The sequence below is a fragment of the Paroedura picta genome, chromosome 14 (genome assembly GCF_049243985.1).
Source record: "Paroedura picta isolate Pp20150507F chromosome 14, Ppicta_v3.0, whole genome shotgun sequence".
Lineage (NCBI taxonomy): Eukaryota > Metazoa > Chordata > Lepidosauria > Squamata > Gekkonidae > Paroedura > Paroedura picta.
This window is the reverse complement of record NC_135382.1, coordinates 10,545,406-10,569,354: the sequence shown is the minus strand read 5'-3', so window position 1 is coordinate 10,569,354 and position 23,949 is coordinate 10,545,406. Positions and strand designations below refer to the sequence as shown.

The 23,949-nt window shown below is 46.0% G+C and overlaps 1 protein-coding gene across 4 annotated transcripts in view; it reads left to right on the top strand.

Annotated features, from left to right (window-relative positions):
• The window catches only part of NRG2 (neuregulin 2), a 194,119-nt gene that overhangs the window by 81,258 nt on the left and 88,912 nt on the right, over nucleotides 1–23,949 (top strand). For 2 of the 4 annotated variants that reach the window (XM_077310089.1, XM_077310090.1), the window contains exons 2-3: nucleotides 16,402–16,495; nucleotides 17,072–17,243. In XM_077310089.1, coding sequence (XP_077166204.1) covers nucleotides 16,447–16,495; nucleotides 17,072–17,243 — 221 coding nt within the window. In that variant the 5' untranslated portion in view covers nucleotides 16,402–16,446. Of the gene's footprint in view, nucleotides 1–16,200; nucleotides 16,496–17,071; nucleotides 17,244–23,949 lie in introns of those variants that run through there. The other 2 variants (XM_077310087.1, XM_077310088.1) reach the window with 2 other exon arrangements.

Below are 23,949 nucleotides of genomic sequence, written 5' to 3'. Positions count from 1 at the left end.
CATCCTGCCAGCTCTACATGGTTGAAGTGGGAGGTGGAGGGGGTTGGGAAAAGCCTCTGACTGGCCCTCAGTGGGGGAAGGTCCTCCCAGTGAGGGCCAATCAGAGGCTCCAGTATTTCTTGACAGTACGCCAGTCTACCTGAGTGGACCTCAGAGGGAAGGCCCTCCCCCTGAGGGCCAATCAGAAGATGGGTATGTCATCGGAATCATGGCCATGATTTTGTGTGGTTTGATACCATTATGCTAAAATATGCACCAAGTTCTCCGCTGTGCAGTGTTTTTTTTAAGAAAGAAAGTCTAGAGCCATTTTATTGTAGAGATATGCTGCTCCCCAAAACTCCACAAGGAAAGGACTGAGAGACTTAAGCTGAGAATTCAGATAATCTGATATGTTTTTTGCATAATACTGTTAGGTTTTTTTTTTAAAGGGGAACTTTCTGCAGTAGGGAGAAGAACTGGCTAGTGTGCGGAAAATGGCTGTTTTTCCGCCCAAAGGCAGCCACCCAGGCATTGGTGAGATCTTTTCCATAACTTTGCAACAAAACAGGCTTGGGAAAAAGCAGCGGAAAGCCAGAACATCCCCGTAAGGTTCATGAATGTACCCCAGTGCTCTCAGGAAGCAGGGGAAAAACCCATTTCCCTGCAGCATTGAACTTTGGCCAGATAACCCATGGACTCTTGTTAGCCATGTTGAGGATATGAGTTAAAGGTTGGTATTTTATGGTACAGAGGGATATGGAGATATTGAGAGTGGGCTAAAAGTATTTTTGATGTGAAAACATCTTATGCCGCAGCCGTAGGAGAAATCTTTAAGATATGGAATGGAAATCTATTTTGGAAGTAATTGTTGACTGGCAAAATTAAAAGGGTACAGAAGCACAAACTATAAACATCCAGGAGGCTGGCCATTAGATGCCTGCTTCACCAGTGAGCCACACTCCATAGGTTATGGCCTCATGCAGCCAGCGTATCGCTCTAGTGTTGCATCATAATATCAGTTATTTTTTGGACAATTTCAAAACAGTAAAAACCAGCCATTTCATCTTGTCAAGATTTTAATCTGACATAACAATATGACATTAAAAACAATGATTTTAAATTTTGAAAAAATACATAGTTTTAATGTTAGCTGTTTTCACACACATCTTACACAACAATCCGATTCTTGCAGCTTTTAGAAATGGATTAAAAATGGGCTTCAGAAAGAGACTCAAGCCAAGCGTAGCGCATTGGCTACTGATGTGTGTAGTCTAGAAGAATCTCTTACCAAACTCCCACTGGCCAGAGGTAAAGTACTCTTGTCAGCTTGTCATTCGTCTTCATGTACTTTGGTTCTCTGGATGAGTTTGTTTACAGATGCCTTCGTACAGATCAGCCGTCCCTCAGGAGGTGGAAAAACAAACCTTGTGCCAGTGTTCATTTCGGGTTGAAATGAAAGGGAGGCAAAGATTGTGTCTGCTCAGCCCATCCTCAGCTCCCGTGTGTGTTGCATTGTTCATGAATTGTGGATCCCCAAATGCAGGCAAGCTCCTTACAAGCCATTTGTGCCCTCAGTTGTGGGGCAGATTGCCCATGGATGTGCCCAGGTTCTTTTGGCAGCCAATGCTGGCAATGCACAGAGGTTGGTGGAGGTGGACAGAAATTACATTTCCCCATCCCATCCCTCCTCTGGCAGATACTGCTGTCCCATATGAACATTTGCACAGCTCCATTGAAACAGTCTTGCTGTGGACATTTTTGCTGTTAAGGAATTAATATCTGAGCACAGCCAGGGATGAGCAGAATTCTCACCATATTAAAATGTATTGCAAACTTGACGTATGTATGTCATCTCCCAAAGCTCACCAAACCCTCAGTGTATGCATGAGTTATCTTTCCTTTCTTCCATGAAACTTAGAAGAGCACCCAGCTTCAGTATTAGGTGCCCTCAAGCATGTGTTCTGGGATGTCTTCAGATTAAGGGACTTAGATGCCTGGAAGGTAATTTAGGAGCCTTTCCCACTTTTCTCTACATGGTAAAACAATACAATGCTGTGTTGCTTATGTCACACGAGATGCAGTTCGGAACTTAGATCCTGCTTATGTCATTGCCTTCCCAGATGACAAGAGGGTGGTGGTGGGGAGCCAATTAAAATATTGGATCAGATTCCAGGTTTCTATTCTTGCTCTGCCATGGAAACTTGCTTGTACCCATTTTGCACTGTGACACCCATGGCAGCCTTCTGGCAGTTCTTTGCGATGGGGCACTTTGCCCCGTCACTTCTGGCCCCCCACAGGGACCATTTTTGGTGGCACACACAGCAGCCAGGGCAGAAAGGTTCTGCTACATGGGGTGGTGGTGGTGGGGTCCTTTTTTTCCTGATTATGAACGTGGTAGTAATACTGTTAGGAGTATGGGCTGAACGTGGGTGTTCCACAGTGTTTCCATGAGAACTCTGGCCACTGCATTTTGGACTAGTAGTTCTGGATCAGGGATAAAGCAGGCCTGCATAGAGCGAGCTGCAGAAATCCTCTCTAGTGGAGACCATCGCATGTAGCTAGGTGTTCCAGGGCCAAGTATGGCACGAGTATTTTGGCTTGGCACAGGTGGTGGCATCCGCCTCATGATATCCGGCCCTCTCAAATCCTGGCAAATAGATGGGGAAGAAATTGAGGTAGTGACAGATTTTATTTTCCTGGGCTCCAAGATCACTGCAGATGGGGACTGCAGCAAGGAAATTAAAAGACACTTGCTCCTGGGGAGGAAAGCTATGGCAAATCTAGACAGCATCCTAAAAAGCAGAGACATCACCCTGCCAACAAAAGTGCGTTTAGTCAAGGCTATGGTATTCCCAGTTGCAATGTATGGCTGCGAAAGTTGGACCGTAAGGAAGGCCGAGCGTCAAAGAATTGAGGCTTTTGAACTCTGGTGCTGGAGAAGACTCTTGCGAGTCCCTTGGACTGCAAGGCGAACAAACCGGTCAGTCCTAGAGGAGATCAGCCCTGCTTGCTCCTTAGAAGGCCAGATCCTGAAGATGAAACTCAAATACTTTGGCCACCTCATGAGAAGGAAGAACTCCCTGGAGAAGAGCCTAATGCTGTGAGCGATTGAGGGCAAAAGAAGAAGAGGACGACAGAGAATGAGGTGGCTAGATGGAGTCACTGAAGCCGTAGGTGCAAACTTAAAAGGACTCCAGGGAATGGTAGAGGACAGGAAGGCCTGGAGGATCATTGTCCCTGGGGTTGCGATGGGTCGGACACGACTTCACACCTAACAACAACAAGGTGGTGGAATGCAGCTGTGATACTCTTGTGATCTGTGCCTCCGTAGAGAGGGAGGTGTCCAGGATTATGACCAGGTTTCTGGCATAATGAGCAACTGACAGCTGCACCCTGTCCAGGTTGGGCAATCGCACATCCTCGCTTGGACTTTTCCTGCCCAGCCATAGGACTTCTGTCTTTGAAGGGCTGAGCTTCAGATGACTCTGCCTGAGCCATCCCATCACTGCTTCCAGACATCTGGCTAAAGATTCTGGGGGTGAACCTGGGCAGGCATCCACCAGGAGGAAGAGCTGAGTGTCATCTGCATAATGATGGCAATCAAGCCCAACCTCCACACCAGTTGGGCAATAGGGTGCATAAAGATGCTGAATAGGATTGGAGAGAGGACCACTCCCCGCAGAACTCTACATATGAGTTGGTGGTGGCTTGATTTTCTCTCTCCAATTGCTGCACTCTGTCTGCAACCCCATATCCCGGCATTGGCGAGGCGGCGAGCTAGGAGCTCATAGTCAATTTTGTCAAATGCTGCTGTGAGGTTGAATTACACAATCAGCACTGACCCGCCCTGGTCCAGCTGGTGGGGGAGATTATCCATTTGGGTGACCAGCACTGATTCCATCCCATGGCCAGGATGGATCCCTGACTGGGATGGATCTAGGACTGAAGCTTCATACAGGAATGCTGATATTTGGTCTGCAGTAGCCTTTTCCACTACTTTCCCCAGAAACACTAGATGTGAGATGGGTTGGTAGTTTGCGGGTTCTTACAGATTCAGACATGGTTTTTTGTTCAGTTCGTTGGATTCAGAATTTTCGCTCTAATGCGGTGGTTCTCAACCTGGGGGCTGGGACCCCTTTGGGGGTTGAATGACCCTTTCAGAGGGGTCACGGCAGGGCAAGCAGCTTGGCCAGGGGAACACCATCCACATAACAGCCTTGCGGGGTAGATCGAGATGGAGTGTCTGTCTGTCTGTAGCAGCGGAAAAGAGCGAGATCAGCATGGTGGGACGAGAGGCAGAACTGAACTGAGAAACCCTGTAAAGAACACAATTTATCTACAATCATGAACAATGGATCTTCGTGCCATTAGTCAGTTTGGTTTAATTTCTGTGAAAGAACACTTGCATAATTGTATGGTTGGGGGTCACCACAACATGAGGAACTGTATTAAAGGGTCGCGGCATTAGGAAGGTTGAGAACCACGGCTCTAATGTCTGACCTGAAGCAGTAGTTGTGAAAGGACAATGATGTAACGTTTCCATCTAATATTAAAATACCATATTTTAAAATATGTTACCTGGAATTCTTATAAGTTGCCATTTGTTTATAGCATTGCAAAGGGTCTGGAGTCTCTGGAGCCATGCTGGACAGGGGCCACTGGTGACGTCAAGAGATGGGATTCCAAGACTGTGATGCTGTTCATTGGAACTGCTAGCTTAGCAGGCACAGTTAGCCAAAACTTTCATGTGTGTTAATTAAAAGCTCCAATGAAGAGAATGGAAGGGCTTGGCCAATTGTCATGTACTGCCCTTAGGAAATTAAAAATATGCGTTGTGTTTTCCATGTTGCATGTTTTTCCTCTTTTTAAAAATCAGATTAGTGGCTGTGAGAATGCCCGGTCATCTTTTCACACAAAACGGAAATATAATTTGCCCAAAGCACGAAACATAGATTCCATCATACATTTTATGTTCTATAGAGTCTGTAGTTACCTACAAAGTTGCAGTGGCATTTGGGCTGAGCCTTAGGGGAGGGTGATACATAAATGTAATAAATAACATAAATCTAGGCACATTTAATATTTCACTATTCTCCAACATTGATTTGGGCAGGATGTGCTGATTCATGTATTAATGCATTAATGTTGGAACATGCAAGATCTGCAGTATGCATAATTGAGCAACATATAAAGGGGGCATAAGAACTGCAGGGGGCATCGGAGGAGATATATATTTAACATAGACAGGATAAGCACTTCCTGCTGATTTTCAGATTATTTCCTCTGTTCCCTGATTGGCTTATCAGGAGATTTCCTGCTTTTTGAGCACACTTCCTTCCTGTTTGCCTCCAGAACAGCAGTTGAACAGAAGAATGACTTCAGACAACAGTGAGACTTTAGGTCTCTGTCTATCTCTTTCTATACATAGCCGTTTCTCTTCACAATAAGAACTAGTTTATTCTTTAAGCAGCCTGGTCCCCTGTTCTGTCAGCATATTCAAACTCCGGCAATATTGGAAAGGGTGAGATCCATTTCATGTGTAGCTGGACGTGCACATAGGAAACTTTCTCAACTTGCTTGTGCAGTGGAGAAGGTAAAGTGCAGGATGGATCCCAACCTTATCAGCATATCCCCCATTTTTATTTTTATATTTCAGGTCACAACTGAATTCTGGAGACCAAGTAGGTGTCCAAGGCAAGAGATGTTCAGAGATGGTTTGCTGCTGCCTGCTCCATGTAGCGAGGCTGGTATTCCTTTGTGGTCTCCCATCCAAATACGAGCCAGGGCTAATCCTGCTGAGCTTTTGAGATTTGACAAGATTGGCTAGCCTGGGCTATCCGGGGCTGATTCTGCGCTTATTTTGTTTTTTCCGTTGTGGATCGTGCTGAATTCAGATCAATTTGAACTTGGGTCTTCCTCTGTCTCCCCCCCCCCCCCACAAACCAATAAAAAAAGAAAGTGTTGTGCACTAGATTGGGGAAGCTCAGAACGGGGAGGGGAGTCAAGCGCAGCACAAGGCTCTTACTTTTCTTGAATGGGGAGGAGGGGAGAGGATTGGAGACAGCAGAGGAGGGGGGAATAAATCCAAGAGGCAAATCTCTGCTGAAAGACGTTAGGGCTTCTTGAGCGCAGTCACTTTAAGCCTTGCAACCAGGAACCAGGAAGTCTTTGACCTGATGCCCTGGCCAATCAGGGGGCATGGGGAGGGGAGTTAATTTGCAAAAAGCAGAAATCTGCATGCTTACTAATGGCGATTTTTTCAAATATTGAGGGTTATATTCACTTCTGGATATCACGGGAGAAAGGTAGGGTCACTGCGGATTAATCATGCATATTTCAGAGGGCAAATTTAAAGCGCCCAAAATCAAAATGGAAATTGAATTCAGTGTAGACAGGAGGGATTTATTCGAGCTGGCAGTTGGTAAAAAGCCCCATGTAGACCACACCCTGGTTAGGGCCTATTAATGTCTGCAGTTAAAGCATCCAACAGGCATCCTCCCTTCATGAAGTGTGAAGGACATCTCTAGCATTAGCTGCCTTGGAGAAGATTTTCTTCAGCTCAAGTTCACATCTCCATGTATTGTAGACTCCGTAGTTCACAGTCCTCATTGTGAGGTGTGGTAGGTTCAAATTTAGATGCATTGTGTGAAGAGATGGAGCCGGAAGAGCCCTTGTCCTCTTTTTCTTTCCTTCCCATATTCTTTTAACTACGAGATATTCAGTAAATGACAGGAGACGTATTTGGTTTCATCGTGGGCAGAATCTAGTTTATGGCTGCTGTTTATGAAAAGCTTTCTAATGGCAAAACGCTACAATGAAAATTGATCTTACATTTATGGCAAATTATGAAGTTTTTATGTGAAATTTCCCTTAGCAATTATCTCCCACTTAGAATGCCCTCCAAGAGGGAAAACTACCTTGCCCTGTGAGTTAAACGTCTGAGGTTCACTTTCTCCTGATCAGCTGCCAAGAGAGTGACAGTAAATCACTGTGACTCCACCCATCCGTTGCTGATGCGAGATATTTAAAATCAGGAAACGGTCGGACAGGGTGTACGCGTGTGTGCGTGGCCCGTAAAACCAACGTTGTGATTTTTCATGGAACTGCCTTTGTTTTCTGCTACAGTTGTCCACCGGTGTTTTGCAAAATAGTTACTCGTGCAATTCTTTTAATGAAAAACTGGCCATGGAATCGTTTTTAGGAAAGGTTGGTGGTACCGCCGGGATTCTGATACGTTGCCTGATTATTGCTTCTGTTTCATCTATTGACACTCACAACTTGGCCAATAACACCTGTTTTTTCAGTGACTGAATGTGTGAAACTGTGATTTCCTGAGAAAGAAATGAAAAAAACACTGTCCGTTCTATAGGAGATCAGATGGCACAACAGTAATGGAGTTGTGATCTGTGATTACTCAGAGCTGCTCTTCTTGGGTTTTTCTCACACTTCTAGGTTGTTTTGTGCCAGTATGAACCCTGTTCTCAGTTATCCCAGCATCTGATTTTATGAATATTTGATAAATAACCTGCTGGCTGGGATACAACCTCTGATACTCTTCCTGCCATTAAACGGTATATAGGCAGATTGCCCGTTCGTACTTAATTATGCTTTTAAGTTAAATTATGCCTCAAAGCATCTATGTTATACTATGTTTTTGTCATTAAGGCTCTTAAATTCAGTATCAAGTGTAATCAAAGCTCTTCTAATTAAATACATAAAAGCCTTCTTAGGCAGACTGTAGAGTGCAGATATTTAGATCTGCGGTTCCATTCCTCTGCTCTGCGCAACAGGCTGTGTTTGGATGTAAAACTTAAAATTCTCGGCAATGTCGATCAGGAAAATAACTAGCACACCTTCAAGTTGGGTTAGATTTATTTCTTTATTTAAAACATTTTAAGCTTGCTTTCCGGCCAACTTTGGTCCCCAGGATGGTGAACAATAAATAACATTAAAAGATTTAAGAACACATAAATATATTAGAACTGAACACACACGTGTTCAATAAGAATCAGTGAGGGAATGCTAGACAAAGCAGAAAAGCGGAGACTGACTGGGGGAAGATAGTGGCAGGAGGACACAGACAGATTGCCCTAGAACAGAGGTGGCCACCCCTGTCCAAGAGAGAGGGCCTTTTCGCACAGGGATCTTTGTTGCAAATTGTTTGCGGAAGGAAAAATCGCCATTTAAAATAGTGGAATTCGTCGTTATGCATACCTGCCTTTGTAGTGGAATCAGTTGTGTTTTTTAGCGTTTCCCACAGGCTTCCGGTCTCGGCAGAAATCGCTAGAAAGGAAGCGCTATTGCCAAGCTCGTCCCGCCCCTGGCCGTCAAGCAGCCAATGGGCAGCTGTTAGCATGCTCCCAAACAGCCCCTTTCCCTTTAAGAAAGGTTTTTTTTTAAAAAAAAAACGACCCATAGCAATGAATCTAGGTAGATTCGTTGCTACGGAGAGACCCATCCAGCTGCCTAATGTGAGCTGTTGTTTGATTGTATGATCATTTGCACGCTGCCTCGAGTGATAAAAAAAAAAATCCCCCCCCCCTCTCACAGGCACGATTTTCGGCTGAATTTATTTGTAAAAAATAAAGGGACTTTATTTCAGCAAACGGGCTTTTCAGTTGTTTGTGCTTAGTGACTAAAGGTGAAGGACTGAAGCCAGGGAAGCCTCTAAACAGAAAGAGGCTCGCCGGTGCGTTTATCCCCGCTCGCTCGGAGGAAAAAAAATGGCGATCGCTTCGCCGGAAGTTTGGAGGAGAGAGCCAGGGGGAGGGACTTTGAAGAACCAGCAACAATGGTAACGCACAGATCTTTAGCGCTACTGTTGCAGATTGGTTGCAGGAGTGTATCGCTATCCGGAGGGTGAATCCACTTTTCTGGATTCCCCTGAAAGCGCCACAACGAAGCGCTTTTTGCTGATTGGTTTCAGGATTGTTGCAGATTGTCTACGACGTCGTGGGTTATGTCAAATTAGTAGCGTTTCCAAATAGCAACCATTCTGCTACTTTGAAGCCGTGCGAAATGGCCCAGAGAATTCCATAATCTTAGTGCTAAGACCAAGGAGGCCTTTTCTTGTTGTTGCCACTTGTCTAACCCCGATGATTGGGAAAGCCAAAGCAGGGCCTCCCAAGATTGGTTGAGAAAGTTCATATGGGAGTAGGTAGTCTTTAAGATATCCCAAGCTCCGAAGGGCCTTAAGTTGGTTCTGAAAGCACATTCGGAACCAGTAGCTGAAACAAGACTGGAATGATACAGACCCTATGACCTACTCCAGTCAGTATTTTGGATGCAACTTTCTGCACTGATTGGAGCTCCTAGGAAGTCTTCAAGAGCAGCCCGATATAGAGTGCATTGCAGTAGTCTAATTTAGACATCTTCTTGAGCCTCCCAAAGCTGCTTCTACTAGCATGGGCTCTGCTGCACTAGGATCTTTCCCGTCTACTTTTAGTTCAACCCTTCTGTTTCTTGCAATGGCAATTCAAGGTATTTATGATACTCCAAGAAAGGCCAACCAAGCTGTATAAGGATTGTGTTGCTGATGGTAGGATCCAACCCAAGCTTTGGCTCAGACTTGGTTGATGATGCTGTGGTCTCAGGAGGGGATGCAAGTCTCTTCCTATTATACTGGTGGACGAAAGTGAGCTGGGCCCGTCTCATGCATCAGCATTATGGTGTGCTACCCCAAACAGACATTGGGTTCTCTCTTGACCTTGTGCATGTGGTAAACTAAGCCCATTTAGCATCTCTTCCATGATTCACCTCAGGGTCCCCAAAGTGGTGCCCACGGACACCATTGTGCCCCCCAACACCTTGTCTAGAGCCTGCCTATTGTTTTTAGGAGCTTTGGTGATGATTTTGTGGCTAGCTCCACCTCCTGCAGCAGCCATTTTGTTCATACGCCCACCATGCTGTGTCAGAATTACAAATGTATCTGCAGTCTCAGAAGGCTGGGGACCTCTAGTCTCATTCCATGCAGAGATGCTCCATGGGGATGCTTTGTTGCCATGGTAAGACTGCATTTGCAATGACATCGGCCTTCACTGCAAATGCATTCTTCCCGTGGCAACAGAGTACCCCCACAGTCATTTTCCTTCTGACATTTATTCATTTCTGCCTTGACTTTCTCTCCAATGAGGACTCAAAGCAGCTTACATTTTTCTCTTCACCTCCATTCACCTCTGAAAAACTGCGAGGAAGTATAGACTGGCCTAAGGTTCAAAGGCAGAGGGGTATTCGTGGGCAGAGGTGGGATTTGTGGTGTGGTGTGGTTTTTAATTATTGAAACTGTCTTCTCATGTCTAAATAGAGCTTGCTGCATTCTCAGTGTGTGGTGAAGACCTATTTATGGACAGTTAGATATATTTTGCTTGTGTTTTTATGTTAGGTTTTTTTTTTTTTGGTGTTTTGTATTCTGTGACGGCTTTTGGTTTCAGTTCCCCTTGTCTTTTTCTGTTAGAATTAGGGTTGCCAGATCCCTCCTGGCATCTGGCAGAAGAGAGGGAGACTTACCTGGAGCAACAGAGAGGTCTATATGATATATAACAATGTGATCCGGAAATGGCGTCATCATGCCGGGGATAACTGGGCAAAAATTCTATGGCAAATATGGCCTCTACCATAGATTGGTTGCCTAAATGCCTGAGTATCATCCTGAAATGCAAGATGTGATGATGTTATTTCCATGTCACATTTGCAGTGGCACAGATATGCTGTTGTAACTGCAATCAGCAAATAATTTGTTGAAGTAAACCTTGAAGGGCTATTGTTAAGCTGTTTAAGCAGCTGAGCTGTACCTGTGTGCTCATTAGTGCATCAAGTGGCCACAGGTGAGTTTTTTAAATTTATTTTTTAGTTTATTCACACATATATACCGCCTTCCCCGAAGGTTGCAATGGAACTCCCCCCAGCACATGTCCTGGGGTTTCCTTTGTTTAAGGTGGGCTCTCAATGACTTCCTCTTTCCTCAGCAAGAGAAAGAGAATATCAGTGTGTGCATGTCCTTTGCAGAAGCAAGAAACAGCATCCTCCATTAAGGCTCTCTGCTGATGTGTAGGCATGTAGTCTGCTTGAGCCAGCCATAGGGGCTTGGAATGCATTTTCTTTGTAACTATCTTTTAAGCTTTTGTACTCTGCGTCAGTAAGGAGATTGGAGCAGATGAATATGATATATTTTGCACATAATCTTTCCCTGTAAAGATTATCTCTTTTTTACACCTCAAAGTGCTGTGCTTCATCCACATAGATAATTAAAAACTGCATACTTTCAAAATGCTCTGTTACTCTGTAGCTCTATTTTTCTGGAGAGACCTAGGACTGAGACTAATCTAAAAGTCCCAGCACATGCCACTGCACGTTAGATGGATCTCTCTCTTTTTGAGGTGCCTATAATAGAAGAAGAAGAAGAGTTGGTACTTATATGCTACTTTTCTCTATCCGAATGAGTCTCGAAGCAGCTTACAATCCCCTTCCCTTTCCTCTCCCCACAACAGACACCCTGTGAGGGAGGTGAGGCTGGGAGAGCCCTGATATTCCTGCTTGGTGAGAACAGCTTTATCAGTGTTGTGGCGAGCCCAAAGTCACCCAGCTGGCTGCATGTGGGGGCTCGCTGGGTTAGAAGTCCGTGCTCCTAACCACTACACCAAACTGGTGTATAGGATATTAGTTTGTTTGTTTTATTAATTTACTAGATTAAAAGCCCATTGTATGGTAAAATACAATGGGCACTAGCAGAGCTGCCAACAGAGTGGCCAGCAGCGCGGCGCACGCCCTGGCCCCCCAGCTGCCGGCCCGGTCACGGGAAGGTGGTGGCTGCGGCTGCCACAGAGGGAGTGCTCACGGCTCCGTGCTGCTCCGGCCACCTCACATCAACGCCATCCTTCCAGCAGGCTAGCTGCCTCCCTCAACCAGGCATCCCCCAGCTGCCGCTGCTTCTCCTCCTCCTCCTCTGCCGCCGCCTTGTTCTTCCTGCAGCTGCATAGAGCAGAAAAGGAGCCTGAGCCGGAGCTCCCCACTCGCGCTCTGCCGTGGCTCAGCCAGGCCGGCCACAAAGAAACAGACCTGCTGCCAGCCCCCCCCCCCATGCCACCACCACCGCGCCCCTCCCCCTTGAGGCCCCGGCTTCGGCGTGGGGAAAGGCACAGGATTCCTGCCCTTTTCCCCACGCCGAAGCCTTCTCCTCCATCCCCCTCCCAGGTGAGGCCCCGCTGCGAAGCCTCAGCCAGCCGGCGCACTTACCCCCCAGTCCGGGACCAGTCTTGGGTAGGCCAAGGAACCAACCAGGAGTTGCATGCTGTGCGGCTCCCAATTGGCCCCTTGGCCCTGGACTGACACTCAAACGGGCCAATCGGGAGCTGACTCACCCTGCCCCTTTCTCCGCTCACAATGCCCTTATTGCTTTATTTCTACCACTTCTGCAGAGCGGTTGCAGATTTGTATTCCATCTTTCTGTTCACAAGAACACTCGAGTTAGCTAACAAATGTTAAACATCAAATTATAATATAGGCATAAAATAATAAGCTATTAATTAACTAATTTGTTTTTGTTCAAGTTTCTTTGTTCGTTTTAAGGGCAGACAGCTGGGAGGGAGGGGGGGATTGGGAAAGTAGAAAAGTTCAACTCAGCTGGCTCGGACACCCCAGGGAGAAAGTAGCAACCCTCCAGGTGCTCAGGGCTGGTGGATTTTACAAAAGTGTCTCTATGTTATATGAGGTTTTGAACAAAGTTTTTATGAACGACAATTGAACCCAAAGTACTGATTTGCTTTTCTAGGAAAGAATGATCATACTGCATATTTTAGGTGTTATGATGTTGTTTACTGATTTGCTACTAATTTATTTTCTCCTTATATCTGTACTCTTACGATCCCTGTTCTTAAGATCCTTGTCAATGGGAGTGTGCATGAACACAACAGCTCACAACTTGCATAAATCTTTGTTGGTCTTAAAGGTGTTTTTGGACTCGAATTTTGTTGTGCTACTTCAGACCAACACGGCTACCCACTTGAATGAGTCTGTTGTGTCACTGAACTGAAAACGCATAATAGATTCATTCAGGCTCTCTGGCAGATCAAAGAGCTTAGCTAGGGATGAGCTGGAGAAATAGTAAAGGCTCATGTGTATAACTGAGCCAGTAACAGCCGCTGCTTTTAGCCACGTTGCTATTGGATTATTTTGTAGATGAACTTCATTCATATCTTTTACCACCACCAACATGGAATGATACATAAAATGGAACATACATAAAATCACCATATTCCAATGAGGATTGAATTGATTCTCCCCCAAAATGAAGACCATAATCTATGAACATTATTCAGTCTGTGCAGTTATTTCTTGTAACCAGCCTTTCTCAACTTGTTCACCCTTGAGAACACCCTGAAAGATTATTCAGGCTTTGAGAAACCCCAGAAGTGGCATGATCGTGCAGAATATGGTTGGGAAGCACAACTGTGTACATGCCCACCCAGGGCCCCTCCCCTTCTACCCCCTCCAGGCCCGTCATTGAGGGGGGGAGGAAGGTCAACATAATCATGTATGGTTAGGTAAAGGTATCCCCTGTGCAAGCACTGAGTCATGTCTGACCCTTGGGGTGACGCCCTCTAGCGTTTTCATGGCAGACTCAATACGGGGTGGTTTGCCAGTGCCTTCCCCACTCATTACCATTTTACCCCCCAGCAAGCTGGGTACTCATTTTACCGACCTCGGAAGGATGGAAGGCTGAGTCAACCTTGAGCCGGCTGCTGGGCTCGAACTCCCAGCCTCATGGGCAAAGCATGTATGGTTATATCACCCAATAAATATTAAAAATTAAATTCAGGAAACCCTTCCAGGACTGTCAAGAATCCCCAAGGTTTTACAAAACTGGTTGAAAAAGCCTTCCAGTAACTAATAAATCAGGGGTAGTCAAACTGCGGCCCTCCAGATGTCCATGGACTACAATTCCCAGGAGCCCCTGCCAGCGAATGCTGGCAGGGGCTCCTGGGAATTGTAGTCCATGGACATCTGGAGGGCCGCAGTTTGACTACCCCTGTAATAAATGGATGCCACTGCACCAGAAACATTTCTAGCTTAAATATTTTTTTCTCCTTTAGATATTTAACAGCTGTGTTTTTATTCATAAGTATTAGGTGCCATAATTTACAAAGACATTCATGCATATATCTGGCTGAATTTCCATTTTCACGACTGAGCAATTAAGATTCTCACCGCTGTCAACATATTTAGCATCAATAATTTACATTTATGTGGTACTGCTGTAGATCCCTTTAAAAAGGTAAACTGAATTGTTATGGTTTGTTTGCTCAAAATCTTGCTTATACATTAGAATATTTTAACCCAGTACCCTTGGACCTCTGAACAGTTCCACCAGATATGTAAGAAGGTTCCTGTAATCAGACCAACATTAACTAGATACCAAAGTGAATATTTGTGCCACTGTAATGGGGTGCAATTCCACTTATAGCAACATAATCCTCTTCTCTTGAAATCCTACATTCATAGCAAATTGTACGAATTACTTCAGTTAGTACCATTCCTGTGTTGACACAGTGATAGGCAACTCCTTTGTCACCGGATGACAATACTAGTAGGGTTTCTAACACTGGCAGGGGCTCACGGGAATTGTAGTCCATGGACATCTGGAGGACCACAGGTTGATTACCCCTGCCTTAAAGGACTTGATTGGGCACCTCCAAAATGTACTAACTTGGTGGAACCATGTCTTGTGCATGTATTGAAGTTGTCCATTTGTCTGGCCATTTTAAAATCAGTGCAATCAACAATTGATTCCATTAGGACATTAAAGGCACAATCTGTGGCCTATTCCTCCCATCTAATCAATTAATTAGGTATCTGTTCAGTCATAACTTCCTTTGTATCCTTTCCCCAAGTGAATAGTATAGTACAGGGGTGGCCAAACTGGGGTTCTCCAGATGTCCCTGAATGCTGGCAGGGGTTCAAGGGAATTGTAGTCCATGGACATCTGGAGAGCCCCAGTTTGGCCACCCCTGGTATAATATCAATGCCCATCTGTTTGATATTCCAAACTGTGCCTGAACTATCTTCCCTGAGCCATAATGGTAAGACTGCTGGTCTCAAAGCTATATTTCAATTTTGGGAACTGTTTTTTCTTCTTTAAACTGTTACTTATTGATTCCCTCCCCCCCCCCCCCATTGAGGAACTACAGTGGCTTACATCATTCTTCTTGCCTCTGTTTTATCCTCCCAACAAACCTGTGAGGTAGGTTAGGATGAAAGTGTGTGGCTGGGTACGACTTTGAACCTGGGTCTCCCAGCTCTGGGTCCGAAACAATAACTCCTACACCACACTAGCCCACCCTGTGATAGCTGAAGCCCCTCCTTTCCTTTTCTATGATTCCAAATAAATTTATTCATTGCTGTCTGGATTTTATCAAGTAATTTAAGAGGCTATGGAGAAATGCAAATACATTTCTGAGCCATATTTCCATGTGTACCAATGTTGCTTTTCCAAGCCACACAATTCTGAACTTTGCCCATGTTTCTGGTATCAGAAATGTGTGTTGCAAATCTGTTTTCAGAAATGTGTGTTGCAAATTATCCAGCAGTCTATCTGCTCTCCTTGCAGAGACATGCAGCCCCAGATGTTTCAGCCTGGCTGGTAGAAACGATGGTAGGATGATCTTTTAGGCATCCTTCAACAAACAAGTGGGAAGGCCATGTCAAAGCAACTCCAATCAGTCGTGCCAGGCTTATGTGAATTTCAGATTCTATCTTGGATATCTGGGAGACATTTAGGAAAATGAGGCTGTACCATATTTGGGGGGGGGGGATAGGAAATCCCAGCTCTCCCAATGAAGAGGAATATCTCACTGGTTGCCAAGCTCCATACTGTGTGTGACACATTGGTTGAGAAGCCTTTGCTGGATGCTGCAATGTTGCACAATCTTTTCTGATGCAAGGGGGTTAATTTTGCTTTGCTACTAAAGCATCCCGTAAAGGTCACGGTTTACAGCAGCAGCAGCAGCAGCAGACACCTGGCGTTGGGGGCTATTTACCTGAAGAGGCTGGGAGTGTGTGTGTGTGTGTGGGGGGGTGTCTTCTAATTCTCCGCTAGCTGGATTCGGCTCTCTCCCAGCCTATGGGCTCTCTTTCCCTCCTCCCTTTCCCTTTTCGTGGACCTTTCCTTTTAGGGACCTTGCAGCGACTGCTTGATGGGGAAGGCTGTCATTTCGAGAGGCAGAATGACCTTCCGTCTTGCCTGTTGTTTTCCTCTATGGGGCGGCATTTGAGCATTTCCCCACTTGGCAGCAGAAGAGTGAGCGTACAGTACATTCCCAGAACAGATAGGCAGGCACATGAGCATCAAGGAAGGGGGGGGGGGATCTGCAGTGATTGTAGCTGAACTGTAAGGAAGAGAATACTCCTCCCCTTCTTCCTTTCCTGTAGCCCAATGCTGCCCGTCAGATCAGCAAAGGCTGTGGAATCAACAGCATGTCTGCCTCCACCACCCGCAGCATCAGCATCAGCAGCAGCAGTGGCGGTAAGGGAGACGGCTCGGCAGAGGAGTCGGGGAGCGCAGGAGCTGCAGGATGAGGGCACAGAGACCTCCTTCCAGAATGGCCTGCCTGAGATCATGGCGCTGTCCTCCTGGATCTTAGCTTAGCTTCCCCCTCGGATGGGCATCTTGTGTGTGTCTCTCTCTCTCTCTCTCTCGTGCCTGGCCTGGAGAGCGATGGTGCTGGCAGGCATCCGTGAGGGGAAATGGGCATGATGAGCAGCAGGTGTACCGGGGCGGGAAGAGCTGCAGTGGACGCAAGTGAAGGGTCTCTCTTGCTGCTGAATTTAAAGAACTGGATGCGAGGGAGCGGGGAAGGCGCTTGCTTCATCTCTGCTGTGACATTTCCCCAAAAAAGCGGGGGGGGGGGAGGGGGAGGCGACGGTGACTCGGCCTGTGGCGGTGGCGGTGGTGGGGTGGAGAGATGCTAGCAGGAAAGCTTGGACCTGGGGGTGGGATCCAAGCAGTGCTGGTGTTCCGCCTGTCCCCCAGTGCTGAGAAAGGGCCTTCCAAACGGCTCGATTCACCCTTTGCTTCCCTCCCTCCCTCCCTCTTTTGCAGCTGTCCCTCCCAAACTCAAGAAACTGAAGAGCCTCAACGTGGAAGTGGGGGCGAAGGTTTCTTTGAAATGCGAGGCCAGCTCGGGGAATCCCCAGCCCTCCTACAAATGGTTCAAAGACGGCAAAGAGCTGAAAAAGAGCAAAGATGTCAGGATCAAATACGGGAATGGAAAGTGAGTATTGAGACGTTTGCTGCCTAGAAATGTTTAATTTTCAAACATTGATGCGTTTGCCTTTTAGAGGCTTTCTCTGAAGGAATCCTGTAGGAATGGCTCATTTCTAAAGGGAGGGGTGTCAGCTGCGAAATGTACCTTCATATAACATTGGCTCCTGGTCCTCCCCCTCCCCCATGTTTGAAGTCAGCTTGTGATTCTCTTTAGCACTCAATTAATTACTTCCTGTTCCCTCATACTGACATATCTGAATGTGTTCCTAATGAATTCCTTTGAAGGAGGGGTCCTGGGGAATGGGATTACAGACGTTCTCTTGGCTGCAAAGTGTGCTTGCTGTTTTATTCATGCCAAAGGTTTCTATCCTACATTCCCCCCTCCCCGAGGCCTAAGGTGGGGCATCAAGCATGGTAACGGAACTCAATAATTTCAGAAGTTCAAACAATTCGTGATTACTTGCTGTAAAACCCCTTCATCTACCTTGGAAATCCTGGCTGGTGCAGAGGTGCATTTGGAGAGCAAGGGCTCTCCAGTCATGGGGGCTCTGGATCAGGAAGGGTTTTTAAGTTCAGCATCAGTGCTCAACACATTTGCAGCTGCATTGGGTACCGATTTAAGTTTTGGAGTTGGCTTCAAGGGCCGTAGTCTCCCATTCAGACTGAGAAAAAGATGGAAAAGCAGCACCCAAAATCCTGGACTGCAACAGGGCAACTACCGTGCTTTCTAGATCTGTAAAAGCAATGTACACTGACCATAGAAGTTCCAGATTAAATGGTCACGTGGAAACAACTGGAGGGATTTTTGTGCCTTTAATTTTCCTGTAATTTTTTTGCCCCCTCCCTCCCGTCGAAATAATCTCAAAGTCCCAAAAGTCTTTGAGACTTTGAATCATCCCCTCATTTTTTGTGGTTCTTTGGAAACCACTGTTAACCTGATCTTTTTCTGAGGCCAATTTTCAGTCAGCTTTTTCCTCATGCATAATTAATTAATTTAAAATTTTTATTTTATTCATTATATTTATGGGCCGCTACGCTTGGCCCAGCCAGCTTGTGATGGCTAACCACAAGTTTAAAATGCAGATTTAAAATTAGAAAGCTACAAATAAAAGCTAAAACAGAAACTTAAATCCCCCCATCCCCCATAACCTCCCCCCGGCCACCATTCCCAGGTATATGTTGATATTACATAATTTGAGGATATCAGAGGATGACCCCAAGATATTCCCTTAGCCTGGCCACAGTCTAAAGCAGGGGTAGTCAAACTGCGGTCCTCCAGATGTCCGTGGACTACAATTCCCAGGAGCCCCTGCCAGCGAATGCTGGCAGGGGCTCCTGGGAATTGTAGTCCACGGACATCTGGAGGGCCGCAGTTTGACTACCCCTGGTCTAAAGCTTGGTGGATAAGCTCCATCTCACAGGCCCTGTGGAACTGCATTAGCTCTGGCAGGGCCTGTAGCTTTTCTGGGAACTCATCTCACCAGGCAGGGGCCAGAGCTGAAAAGGCCCTGGTGCTGGTTGAGGCCAGGGGAATTTCATGCAGTTCAGGGATCACCAGCCTATTAGTATTCAAGAGCAAAGAGCCCTGCGAGGGGCATAGGGAGCTGGACGCTCCCTACACTGGACCCAGACCACTAAGTTTCTGTCAGCTTTCTTTATCCCACCTGCCTCCAGCCCACTTTTAAATGACAGGTCTGTCATCTTTGTCCGATCACTCCTTCTCCTCTCCCCTGAAAATAAGTGATTTTCGTTGTGTTTTCTTTTTTTTTTAAACCCCAAAATATTGATACATTGATAAAGAATTACTTAATATATAAAGATTCAAGTGGAGCGCTGTGTTGGTCTGAAGTTGCACAACAAAACTAGAGTCCAAGTGCACCTTTAAGAACAACAAAGATTTATTCAAGGTGGGAGCTTTCGAGTGCATGCACAGCCCTAAAATCTTGATACATTGATATAGAATTACTTAATATATAAAAATTCAAGTGGGTCGCCATGTTGGTCTGAAGTAGCACAACAAAACTAAAGTCCAAGAGCACCTTTAAGAACAACAAAGATTTATTCAAGGTGGGAGAGTGCTTGCACTCGAAAGCTCACGCCATGAATAAATCTTTGTTGGTCTTAAAAGTGCTATTGGACTCTATTTTTGTTAATATATAAAGAGATCTTTATATCTCCCAAAAAGGAATGGCTAGAGACTTACTTAAAAGGAGATCAGTGAGACTGCTTAAATTATTATTACAGCTCTATATCAACATATTGATATTTTATATATCAACATATTGATAAACAAATGGGGTGCTATGATACCACTAATGACAACACCACGATGACAGCAGCCTCTCTCCTGGTTATTTAAGTCACATGCAGAAGAAAATAAACTGATTCCACAACTGTGACGTGGCAGAGGGAGGGCAGATGCGCAGAAGTGCATCCAAATGGATTCCGACGTGTGTGGATTGGCTGCAAAGAAAATCAGGAGTCAGTTGAGCGTGAGGAAAATCCCAGAGTTGAGGAAAACGGGGATGGCCAAGAAATGAGACCAACACAACCACCACAAGAATTGGCCAAAAAAGGAGCAGGAGAAAAGAGGGTGGAGAAAAGCGCCAAACATGCAGCTGCATTTTACGCAATTTGTGTTTCATGCATCTCTATGAATGGAGAATTCTGCAGGCCACTCAGCAATTCCTATCCCAGACAGGCATAATCCTGGTGTTCATTCATGTTAGGCATTTTGAAAATATATTGCATGCCATAAAGGAAGAAGGGTGTTCAATGCTGGCTAGAAAAAATGAGGTCTTAGGCACATTACTAGGTACAAAAACAGTGTGGGATTGTTGCTCAAAGTCAGAGGTGACTTGAGATCACTATTTACTAAGCTGATTAGGTTAAGAAGACATTATGCATACTTGCCGGCCCTCCAGATGTCCATGGACTACAATTCCCATGTGCCCCTGCCAGAAAATGCTGGCAGGGGCTCATGGGAATTGTAGTCCATGGACATCTGGAGAGCCACAGTTTGCCTACCCCTGGCTTAGACCCAGAAGCCTCAAGACTTTGTTGGTCTTAAACGTGCCACTGGATGCAAACTTTGTTCTGTTGCTTCAGGACAACAACAGTAGAGAATACACCGTTGCCTATCATGTTGAAGTGACTTCAGGTGGTGCAAAAGCTGCAGTTTTTAAAGCCCCTCGTTCCTGTATGTTAGGATTTCGGCAGAGTTCTAAAGGATAGGGCAACTTTAAACATGCACAGAATATTATAGTGTCTCCACTGAGAAATTCCAGGCACACATATGGCAGAAGGACTGATGCGACTCCCAGAAGAAGTTAAGCCTCCTCACCTTGTATTTAGGAAGTAAGCTGTGAAGGACTGGTGTAGTGGTTAAGAGCAGCAGCCTCTAATCTGGAGAACCAGGTGTGATTCCCCACTCCTGCCCCACATGCAGCTGGCTGGGTTACCTTGGGCCAGCCCCAGTTCTCTCAGGTCTCCCTCAGCCCCACCTGCCTCACAGGGTATCCTTTGTGGGGAGAGGAAGGGAAGGCAATCGTCAGCCACTGTGAGACTCCTTCAGGTAGTAAAAAGCAGGGTACAACCCCCCCCCCCAGCTCTTCTCTACTTTCCTTTTATTCTTTATTTGCTTCTCATTAAGTTTATTTTGCTAATGGTTGTGATAAGTATCAGGGAGATAGTTTAAGATCAGTGTAAGAAATAAAAACGAAAGAGACAATTGCTTGGAGGTCTAGAGCAGGGGTAGAATGCTGGCAGGGCCTCATGGGAATTGTAGTCCATGGACATGTGGAGGGCTGCAGTTTGACTACCCCTGGACAAATCTCAAGACAGTTTTGACAACTGAACTTGAGGGATGCTCTCACTCAGTGGTCCCCAACGTTTTTTATCACCGGGGACCGGTCAACACTTGACAATTTTACTGAGGCCTGGGGGGGGGAGTCTTTTGCCGAGGGATGTCGCTGCTGCCTGAGCCCCTGCTCTGCTTGCTTTCCCGCCAGCGTCCCTGACTTCCCACCACCTGCTGGGGGGCGCTGCCAGCAGCAACTGCGCAGTGCCCTGCTGAGGGGGAGCCCCAGCCATGGCGGTCGCTGGAGAGCACCAAAGGTGAGCTGCCAGCAGAATGGCAGGGCAGCCCCCGAGGCAGCAGCAGGAGGACGAGGAGGTGCCATGGCCCAGTACCGACTGATCCATGGACCGGTACCGGTCTCCGGCCCGGGGGTTGGGGACAACTGCTCTCACTGATCAGTCAAGATCTGGGAAAGAGGGCCTAGTTCTGTAAACAAACTGAACCCAAAAAAGTAAGGAGAAAAAGAGCTGAAGCAAAGCTGTCAGGAAACCAAAGGAGGGAAACGAGGAGAAATCTTCACCAGAGAATCTGGCTTCAGGAGGAAGGGGGGGACGGAGGTGGCCTAAGAAGGGAACAGAACTGAACCGAAACAAATTTGTTTTAGTATCTGGCAAGATGGAGAATAAGCTGAGCTGGACGAATGAAAGCTACTGCATGGGCTATAATGTTCTTGAATCTATGCCATTTTCAAAGAACACTTGCACATATGCTCCAGGACTGTGGTCAGGGTGAGATCAGCAAGAGTAGTAGGGGATATTGGCTCTGTTCATCCAAGAATTTTTGAGAACCAGCCTTTTGCAATTCATGACAAAACAATTTCCATTCAAATAATCAGGTGGATTTTCCAAAACAGTATCCCATTTAAGCAATCCTGGGAGGAAAGAAACCAAACAAAACCTCCCTCTAAACCTTATTAATCTAGAATGGGTTGCCAGCTCTGGGTTAGGAAATTCCAGGAGATTTGTGGGTGAAGCTTGTGAAGATCAGCCTCCAAAGCAGACATTTTTCTCCAGGGATCCAGAGATCACTTGTCACCCCAGGAGACCTCCAGGCCCCACCTTGGAAGGGGTTATTCAAATTCTTTAGCCTGGAGGTTGGAACATCTTCAAATGCTGGGGGCAGAGAATAGACTTCCACTGTGTCCCTTTCCTGGCTGTCAAGGGAGCTCTCATTTATCCCCTGACTGGAAGGAACACAGAGAGAAACTCTTTGCCTGCTCTGCATGTGAGAATTTTCTGGCCTATACAAAAAGGATACTTTTCTCCTGTCCATCTGAAATGTGGGAAAGAGAATCCCCTGTGTGAGGCAGAACCACCCTAGATGTTTATCCTCTTGGGGGTTTATACCCAGAACTGTGTTTTTCATTATCCTGTACAAGTGACTACTTTCATTCTCATGTTAAAGAAACTGGCTCAAGTTTGAATAGGAGTAATGTGGATATGGTTCATCTTTTACCACATTCTTCATCCTCGTCTTGTTTAGTAGCTGGAGATGGGAGAATTTGAGGCAGGCATGCAGTGCAGCCTGCAACAGCCGGTCCAGAATATTGTAACCTACATTTTTTTCTGTGCTATCTGTCATGTGGTATATATCTGAGTCTCAAATTAACTGAACAGGATGTGGTAGGTGTCTTTGTTGCCTTAAGCTCTGCTCTCAGCATCTGTGGAGTGATTCTCCGCTGTCATGCTTTCTCACCCCCAAAGGATAATGTATGCGTGACAGCTACTGTCTTGTACAGAGGTTATGTGACATATATTTTTAGTGATTCAAAGCAGCTGAGAAGATTCAGCCTGTGGTGAAGGAAGTCTAGAATCAAGTGTCTCAGCATGAGCAACGTATTTGAATAACTTTAAACTTGTAAGCTACAAAGTAGTTCAACAAATCTGCTGTCACCAGATTGGAACTAAGTGCCCTATGGACACAGACTTCAGGCCCACAGGAGATTATTTCCCTGTGATTCATGAGAGACTATGCTTTGCACAGAGAGTGATTAAAATGTGGAAATGTCTGCCAGAGGATGTACTGATGGCCACAAGAATAAATAGCTTTAAAATAAGGTGACCAGATTGTCCCACTTTTGGAGGGACAACTGGGGGCACCTGGCAAATTGTACTTATGTTGAAATTAAAAATATATATATTACAATACTATTTTTGCATTCTATGAAACTTTTTGTTGCTCCATATAGACCAAATTTTAAATCAAGAACCCCCCCCCCCCCCAGTCAATGGTGTCCCGCTTTACTAATGTTAAAATCTGGTCACTTTACTTTAAAAGGGGGTGAGATAGATTCATAGAGGATAAGTCTGTCAGTGTCTACTAGCCACGGTAGCTGAGGGGAACTTCAGGCAGCAACATTGAGAGAAGGCCTCAGCCCCTATGCCTTGTTGTTGGCCCTCCAGAGGAACTGGTTGGCCATTGTGTGAGAGAGGATGTCAGACTAGATGGACCACTGGGCTGATCCAGCAGGGCTCTTAGGTTCTAATGAAGGCCTCTGCCTCTGTGCCCTTTTGCTGGCCCTACAGAGGAACTGGTTGGCTACTGTGTGACACAGAATTCTGGACTAGATGGACCATTGGTCTGATCCAGCTGCGTTCTTCTCATGATCTAATGAAAACCTTGGCCTCCATGCCCTTTTGTTGGTCTTCCAGAAGAATTGGCTGGCCATTGTATGAGAGAGGATGATGGACTAGATGGATCATTGGTCTGATTCAGCAGGGTTCTTCTTTTCTTATCAGGGCCTCTATGCCCTATTGTTGATCCTCCAGAGGAACTGGCTGGTCACTGTGACCTACTCCACATGTGGCGGCCACACCCAGCTGCCAGCAGTTTCTTGCGATGGGGCAGTTAGTTT